This window comes from Mesitornis unicolor, unplaced genomic scaffold, assembly GCF_000695765.1.
Source record: "Mesitornis unicolor isolate BGI_N332 unplaced genomic scaffold, ASM69576v1 Scaffold54021, whole genome shotgun sequence".
In the NCBI taxonomy this organism is placed as follows: domain Eukaryota; kingdom Metazoa; phylum Chordata; class Aves; order Mesitornithiformes; family Mesitornithidae; genus Mesitornis; species Mesitornis unicolor.
The window spans coordinates 1-9,261 of NW_010164159.1; the positions used below are offsets into that span (position 1 = coordinate 1).

At 34.9% G+C, this 9,261-nt stretch overlaps 1 protein-coding gene across 1 annotated transcript; it reads right to left on the bottom strand.

The window, feature by feature from the left end:
- Positions 1 to 1,215: 1,215 nt before the first annotated feature.
- On the bottom strand, positions 1,216 to 8,736 carry TMA16 (translation machinery associated 16 homolog (S. cerevisiae); the record flags this gene model as incomplete). The annotated part of the gene is made up of 4 exons (XM_010194172.1): positions 1,216 to 1,262; positions 6,541 to 6,689; positions 7,808 to 7,892; positions 8,699 to 8,736. Coding segments are annotated over 4 exons (319 nt in total), but the record flags the coding sequence as incomplete, so codon positions are not given.
- Positions 8,737 to 9,261: the final 525 nt, after the last annotated feature.

Below are 9,261 nucleotides of genomic sequence, written 5' to 3' on the forward strand. Positions count from 1 at the left end.
ACAGCCCTTCCCTTGTCCAGAAGGCGGGTCATATATCATATACATGAAGCATATCATATACATGAAGTCCTTTTTTATGGTTTACGGTTAACTGTTAATATCTTGTATGACTGACTTCAAGGGGACACAGTAAACATTAATTCACATGATAAGTATATTATGTCAAAAGGCTGCATGAAGGAGGAAGGGTTCCTTTAAATATCAGAAGTCAGATCCAGTACTCAGATAATAAAATGCTTGCTTGAATCAAGGGCTAAGACAGTATTTGCCAATTATAAGATAAACAAGTTTTTGCTCTACCAAGGCAATAAAACACCACCACTTCCATCAGATGTCCCAGTACAAGAAAGCAATTGTGTATTTATAAACACAGCAGCCAGAGGCTCTCTGAGATTTCAGGCTTTCTTCCAACGTCCTATAAGTATGACTTCTGGCTACATAGGAGTTAGTAGTATATCACTCCTTGCAATATAAGCATTCATAAGTTTTGTGGTTGGTTTGTTTTTTTCCTCTTTCTTCTTTCTCTCCTTTAAAGTATCTCATTTGATAGAGCTTTCAGCAAGAGCACTCATTCAATCCATGACAAAGGCATATTGGCTGGCTGGCCCAGACGAGCTAGGCAGCTCACACTGGATGCAAATTGTCAATTAGCTTAAGATTTTCAACTCATGCATACACACAAACACTACTGTACTACACCTAGAGTTGGGTCTTAGAAAGCATGATGAAGAACTTAGTGCTGTTTCAGTTACTTAATGATAAGTTCTGACTACAAATAACTTCAGTCACTTTGCTATATGACTTCAACTACCATCTAAAATCTCATTTCAGGTAAGGAAAGAGAGTAATTCCATTTATCAATAAATCTGTATCTTGGTCCTTAAACACTAACAGTAAATCCTTTCTGTGTAAATCAGTGAACGGCTGAGGTGAGAATTCTAGGTAAAGAGAAAATATTCTTGAAAAACACTGAAAAAAAAAAGATACTTGATTTACAGAAATGGAACTCTAACTGTTGAAGCTACCTAACCTTTACAATGTTTTAATGATTAACTGTCACCAATGTTTAGCTTGTAACAGCTAAAAAATGCCGAAAAAGGCATTTCTTAGTCTGCTTTTCAGATGACATTCTCTGACATTTTTTAAGAAAAAAGATGTATCAGATTCAGAAACACTGTTTTGCATAAACAGAATAGTAGCTATAATAAAAAGAACTTACCTGAAAAATTTAAGATGTTTTCTGTTCATAATGTCTGGGATTTCTAATAGGAATGAAATTACATTCTATTAGATGTGTTACATGATTCAAGTGAGTCTCGTTTCAAAGAAAGAAATGTGAGCTAAAGAGGTAAACATATTTCAGAGATTAAAAGACCAAGAAAACGAGAATGAGGATTCCTATTAGGAAGTTTCTAGAGCAATATATAGACAGGAAGACCTCTCACTTCTAAAGAACAGTGAACTGATACCTATGAACCAGAATTTAAATGTACCAGTAACTGAAAATCCAATCCTGACAAATGATAAAAAGTAGAGTCCTTCAGTGCTAAATTGACAAACCCAAGAAACAGCAAAAATTTAAGCCCTTAAAGTTTTTCCTTTAAAAAAAAAAATCTAGTGAAGAAATAAGAAAAATAATTGAAGTTTTAAAAGCATAGCTAATACCCTCAATGAAGATCGAGGTCTAGTTATGCTATTTTTAATAAACACTCACTCATGTAATAGAAAGACAATTCTGCTCTACAGGACTTACTATAAATATGCACAACAGACAAAAGGTAAGTAAAAAGAGTACAGTAAGATGTCAGGGGTTTAAACAGAACACATTCTTGGATTTTGAAATATAACACTACTGCCTTCTACCTGAAATGAGACAGTCTAAGAGCAAAGAATCACTATTTGGTAACAATTAGTCTCACTCCAATGCAATTAGTTGCCATTGTTAAATACCTGTTCTATAAACCACTCAGCACTGGGAAACTAGCATTCTGAGGTTGCTGAAATGCCTGTTAAATACTGTAGGAACTGCAACATTGTATTTACAGATGGTTGGCACCTGTCTCCTCTCAAGAGCTGATGTTCCTCCCAGTTGAACAGAAACAAACATCAACAGTTTTAAACACTGGAAGTTTTCAGTCTTCCCTACTAACAGAAATAAGTGACATACACTCACTATAAATCCTTATTACCTTTGGTAATAAACAGGAAGGCAAGCATCTTGTACAGAAATCTATGGGACAAGTTTGTTATTATTTTATTTTATTTTTAATCTCCTGGAATAGCCAAAACATTCCTACTAGATATGTAGTTCATAAACTTATGCAGAATTTTACCTAGGATGCCTAAGATGCTTTCCCTTGATTCAGTGTCATTCTTTTCTTGGTCAGTCCTCCAGAATTATTGCAAGTGACCGGTGTTTAACATCTCCACTAAATTGGAGACACTTATGCCTTAATAGCCTTTAAAATTTTGCACAGTACAAAACACTTGATTGCTGCCTACAAAGTGTACAGATTTCAAAGCAAGCAGGTTGTACAACAAAGACAGCTGCCTGCTGCCTCAGTAATGTTAAATCCACTTTACTAATTAGGCTCTTAAAAAGATGACATTTCAGGAACTTCTTATGCTGTCCCTGACCAAACACTGAACAAACAGTTCTGCTTTTGTTCATCTATCAATTTTCCTGAGTCTGACAGTAATAGATCAGATGATGGTAACAATACAGGATTATAGATTTTGCAACTACAGAATGTAGAATGATAGTACCTGTCACTATCTTTGTGGCCAGATACTGTCTTTACCATTCAGAAATTATTTCCTCCTTTAATACTGGATTACAAAGTTACCAACTAAAGGACAATAATATACACAACAGGTTTTGATACCAATTACATTGATTTCTGCAGCCTGCTTCTTGGAAAATAGATACAGTGATATCACTCCCAGCCGATCGAGGCAAGGCAAAAAAACATACCTAATCCTTTTTTTTGGTCTGCTGATTCCTGGGTTCTGATAAATACCAATACCACACCAGGTCCATCCTTCCCAGCTGAGCAATGAAACAAAGCCATGGTCCCTCTTGGTTTCTTTGTAATTACTTGAATTGCCCTCTTGGCAGCACAGTGCCAAATGCTGAAATGTCCTAGCCTCCACATGAGAGAAAGAAGTTATCTTCTCTCAGATACTGTACAAGGAGCAGTACCTACTCAGTTTTCTCTTAGGGCAGAGCTTAGTGATGTAAACAGTGAATGTGGTAGAATTGTCACTATGCTAATTTGGGCTACCTGCCCTAGAAATGTGCTGAAATTTGTGTTTGTTCCTTCTATCAAAGCACTGACCCAGCACACAGTTGTGTTATTCTCAGACAAACCAGGACTAAATGACAAAACTTTCAAATAAAGCCCTTTCAATTGATTTGTTTTAACTGAAAAACAAAACATCGTGGAAAGCATTTAATAGCTTTGATTAACTTACATAGGACATTGTTCTAACAATGCTTTAATCATTTCATCTAGCCTGTCATCCTGTCATCACAAGAAAGCAAGCATTCTGAAGGGAGGAGATTCTGTCACAAACCAAGATTTGGCACTGAATTGATCTTTACTGCTCTGGCAGTGGCAAAATGGTAAAGTTCTGCTTGTATGTGTGTTTGCAATATGTTACACAATACAAACCCCAGCGCTGCCAGATTAGGAACAGAACTAGAAACTCTAGTCCCGTTCTGGTTAGTGTGTAGAAATAAACTAATTATAAACTGCACAGTAACATTTTTTAAGGTATGGTGGAAAGCTGCAGTAGCACTGTATTTTCAGATTACAATTTGCTTGCTCAGAAGTATCTCCTTAACCTGCACCAGTACCATGTTTTTTGCTGCTACTTGTGAAATTTTTAGTTTGCTTTAAAAATGTTAAGTTACAGTTAAGTTATTGGAGAGTTTTCTGAACTAAAGATGGAAAAAAAGGAAAATGGAGAAATATAGCACAGGGGTTAGTGGAAAAAAAACAAAGACAATATTTTGAGGAGCAGATACTGTCTGGCATTTCTATGACTAAATATTCAGAAACCTATGTGTTTTAAAAAAACACCAGTGAAAAATTTAAGCAAGCATTTTTTCATATTTCTGACCTTTTCAGATAATATTTTATTTTCCCATCTTTCTTCTGACAAAGAAAAAAGAACATGATAGCTCTCAAACTTTATGATAGAAATGTTAGTGCTTAACACTATTTCATGACAAGGAAAAAACCAAAGTGACTGAGCTTAATTTGTAACACAGAACTACAGAACACAGAAATACTCTGAAGTCAGCACCTTTCCAAGTGTTTGGATGGAGAAGTACTGTTCCAGATTACTTCAAAATTCTGATGGGCAACAGAAGTAAAAAGCTTGACAGCTCTAGGTCTGACTGATACTTTCTCTGTGCACAGACTTGGACTGAAGGGCTTCTAAAGCATAACCAGAGAAAAAGGGGACAAAGGAGCCAATCTTGGTGTCAGTGTGCCTTTCTAGAACTGTGTCCCACAGCATTGCTTTTTAACCAAGTGCTCTGTGACAGTCTGCTGAGATGCTTTATTTCCTTCCAGAAGTATGCTGTTAATAAAAACACTATCATTCTCCATAGCAGTAATGATTTCTCTCTCCCAAACCAAAGATTTGTACAAGAGATTTACCTAAATCTCACAAGGGCTGAAATGTTACTGTCCTGTCAATGCTCTGCACAGAATATAGGCTGCGTATATATCACATTCATTAGAACTGCCATACAAAGAAATACCCAAGTCAGGTCAAAGGATGATATTGCAGCCTGAAGTTAAAAATGAAATAGATGTTAAAAACTGTAGATGTTCTTTAGATCAAGAGTCATGCAGTTACACAATCAAGACCATTACAGAAGCTAACAAACAGTACAGCAGTTACACTAGCAGACACATGTAAATGATACAACTTTCATCTGAATTAAATTAATTTTCTTATAACCTGAAGTTCCAAGAATTAACTAATAAAACTAATATTTCATTTACACATAACTGATGTATATGTATTTACATGGCACAAAATTTTAGGAGACTTTCCTGAATAGAAACAATTCACATCATGTAGTCCCTTCATAGCAAATGCACATGCATACAAGAAATCACTGAATTCAGTAATAGGGGACAGAAAAACACAACAAACTAAGTCACTTATGAAAGTTCCCTTCACTAAAGCTTTCAGGGATAATAATGAGCTAGAGCATAAAAGCTGTTTCCAGCTGATTTCCATTCATCCCCAATCTCTAATTATAGTATTTAGCAGCAACTATTTTATCTGAATGAATACTGTCCTAGACAGAGCGAAACCAGCAGCAGCTGTGATAACAAATAATGAATGATTTGGGAGTGTATTTAATATGTGAAGTTGTACCATGCTCTCTGAATGCTTTACTTACTAATGCTATAATAACCTCAAATTTTTCTTACAATATTTCTGGATTCTTCTTTATTTTTATGTTGTGCTTGTGCATTTGACATCCTTCTGTCTAGTCCTATTGCTTTTTTCCCGTCAGCTTTCCACAAAGCAATAAGAAAAAAAGAATAAATCCTCTGCCTGAGAAGAGGAAAAATGATGATCCACAAGCAGAAAACCACATTTATGCCTGTAGAATACAGCCTGTAGAGGAGATATGTCACAATAGCTCAGGATTTCTTCCTGGATTATCTAGATTTTAATTTAAAAACTCCAGAAATATTCAAATTTTGGAAATCCATCTGTACTACAATTTATGCTGCAATCATTCTCTCGCATGAAACACATATCAGCCTTAGAGGAATGAAGTGTCTCTACCTAAAGATGTTCTAGGCCCACAAGCTCAGAGGCTTTGGTTCTCTTCAAGTTCATGAAACCTAGAGCCCACTCTCTCATGATACAAAACCTGCTCAAGTTCCTTATGTCACTGATAAACCTCAGTGGAAAGGGGCAAGTCAGGCTACAGGTTTAATACCTAACAGTAAGTTTATATATTATCAAAAAAATGTTAGGAGGAAGCTGTACATAAAAGACTTCAGATGCACAAGTCCACATAACAAAGCCCACTTATAACAGTAATTAATTTGTAGAGAAAGTGATGTATTGCCCACATGAGCAAATAGTCTTCATGCTAATGTGTGTTTAAACATGCGCACCCACTGAAGTGCATCTAAAAATACTTTGTATATAATGAAGCAAGCTGTTGAACAGAATTTGTACTTGAGACACGTGCATTAAATCTCACTCTAGTTTAAAAAATACGTTACATACGCCTGCACTAAAGAGGCAGTACAAAGGCAAAGTAGTAAAGCAGAAACCTGTAAGTCAGATCTCCACCATCTTTATTTTCCTTTTCTTCACCCTGCCCCTCCTTTGAAACTCCTCTGCAAGGCATATAATACCTAGCAGTTAATTCCTAGTTAGTTAATTCCTTTAAAGAGAAAAATAATATCTAGAAATTTCACTTAGATTCTAGCCTTGTGAGCAGAAGCAGATGATGTTGACAACATGATTATTTCCAATATATTTCCATACCTATTCCATAGCCTTCATAGAGCTGCTTTTCACGTTCTATGGTCTGCTTGATGGCAGTTTCCCGTGAACCATGCTGTCTTCCTTGTCTACCTTTAATACTGTTTTGTAATTCTATTTGCTCCAATTCAGCATTGAATCGACACATATAACTGAAAGAAATAAAATGCATTTATGCTAGATGCAATCATGCAAAACTTTGCAAAAAAGAATTACTTTGATAATCTAAGCAGTTATATTACTAAATTTATGTATTTTCTAAATTAGTCAGAGATTTTTCTTAGATTTGAACTACTACTATAATCTTCAAAGTTGCAGCTCATTTAGAACTTCATTTGAATCATAGAATCAAAGAATGTATTGGGTTGGAAGGGACCTTTAAAAATCATCTAGCCCAACCCCAGAGATTTTTTTATTTGCTTTTTCTTTTAAACTATGTTTGTATAAAACTAAGAAACAAAACAAAAACCAAGCATATTATTATAAATCACCTGCTCTGAAAGACCAGTGTTAAATCTAAGTACTCCTAACTTAATTGCTGAATTTCATCACCTCAATAATAATTTTTAAAGTAAAGGTTTTCTTTGGCATGTGTTCTGCATTACCTCAGAAACATTCAATCCAAATTCAAAAAGTAAGTAACACTTTCATTGCCTTTGCAGTATCACTAGCATTGATTAGCAAGTATCATTGAACAGTGTAAGAAATATGTCAGAGCTTCTGAAAGGAAACTGATATACCACACCTGTCTGGGAATACATATATATTATGCTAATTAGCTAACAGGTGAAAAATGCTGACAAGCCACATATATATACATCCAAAAGCACAGAAATAACTGAGTTCCTTTATAGGAGATTCAGTTTTGATATTTCGTGCCCTAAAAATTGACCCAAGTACTGTTTAACCTCGAAGAAAATTAAAGATTAAAGTAGTAAGTAGAATGAAATCTGTGCACTTAAGTGTCACTGAATAACCTGGCTAGCAAATTCATCCAATTACTACTCTCCAAATCATTTAGAGTCTTAAAAAAGCAGAGATATTCTTAAATAAAAAAACCAACTAATTACTGACTTCAGTAATTCTATTGGGAATATATACATATTACAACATATAATTAACCTCAGTTGCAACAAAATCAACTACTTGATATTATTAAAAACAATATATATTAAGTCTGAGTTATCACCGCTTTACAGACCTTATTTAAGAACATTATTTAAAAGACAAATTGAGCTATTTAATTCAGTTTTTTTAACACCAGTCTTACTTTTCAATTAGTTCACCAGCTTCCTTCTTTGTATACTCAATTTTATTGGGGTCAAGGTGACTTTGAAACCATTGCAGTTTTTCTCCTACAAGAATAAACTTAACATTAATGATAACATCATCACTATAGCATCAACATAGATTAAAGATCTTCAAACTTTTTGAAGTAACACCTGATTTTTCAAGATTTTGAATGGCATCATAGATTCACTGATATTATGCAAACCAGGTATGATGGTAGCTGTAACAGAAACATTCTCACATCATTTCAGATGTATTTTATGCCGTCCTTTTAGAAAAAAAGATGTTATGCTTTGCTTTACAGGAAATTAGCATTTAAAATATCACTTGATCAATTGCTTAAGATGGAAACTTAGGAAAGCTCTAAGGGACAAAAAACCCAACACAATGGCTGAGCAAGAGTGCTGATCATCATAATCTTTCAACAGATTAAACTGAAAAGGTGCAGTGTCAATCATACGAAAGAGAAAAATATTCCAGACTGTGTCTCAAAATTTTGAATTTACTTCCTAAGACGGTGCATGTCTGTTAACCTACATACACTATCCTCTTTTACAAGCAATAAAAAGAAAGCACAGAAATAAATACAGTAAATACATATACAGATGTACAAAACAGACATTTGGTCTATATTGCCCTGTTGTCACGTACACTGACTAAAGATCAGGCCATATTCGGCCTCAAATTCAATCCTGTATATACGACTGGAATGAACATGTCAGGTATTTTAGCATTTTGACAAAGTCTATATTAAGATTAACTCAGATTATAGAGAAACAAACACTACTTGGAGTGCCTATAAAGTTGGTAAAACTTAAAATCTATGCTAAAAAGTTGAACGCTATATTCAGTAATAGTAGTTTCTGCTCACCAATGATACTCAAACGCAAAGCTTTGTCAGTCTTCAACCTAGCAGGAAAAAAAAAAAGTGTTAACCAGGAATGAGTACCATACAAATAACTATCTTGAATTTTCTTCCTCAGAAAATCTTTACTTTCCAGAGACAAACATACTTGTGTCACTTGGCCACAAATCTACATTATTAAAATAAAGATTAGCTTTTTTAAGCAGCTTTTTTTCATCCTCTGAAGATTGTCTAAAAGCCAGATAAAAGGAAACGCACAGCATGTGTGAGCTGCTAAGAATTCCACTAACGCATTCAAGAAAAGCATTTTTACTTCTATAGATACCCTAGCATCTGGGATTAGCATTTTTAATGCAAAAGTCTCTAGAGGTGTTGTGGTTTAACACTAGCCAGAAACTAGGCACCACACAGTCGCTCATTCAGTTCCCCAGCTGGGACTGAGGAAGAGAATTGGAAGAGTGAGAAAACTCCTGGGTTGAGATACAGACAGTTTAATAGGTAAAGCAAAAGCCTTGCACAAGCAAAGCAAAACAAGGAACATCCTCTCTAACAAGGAGGGTCTGGTGGAA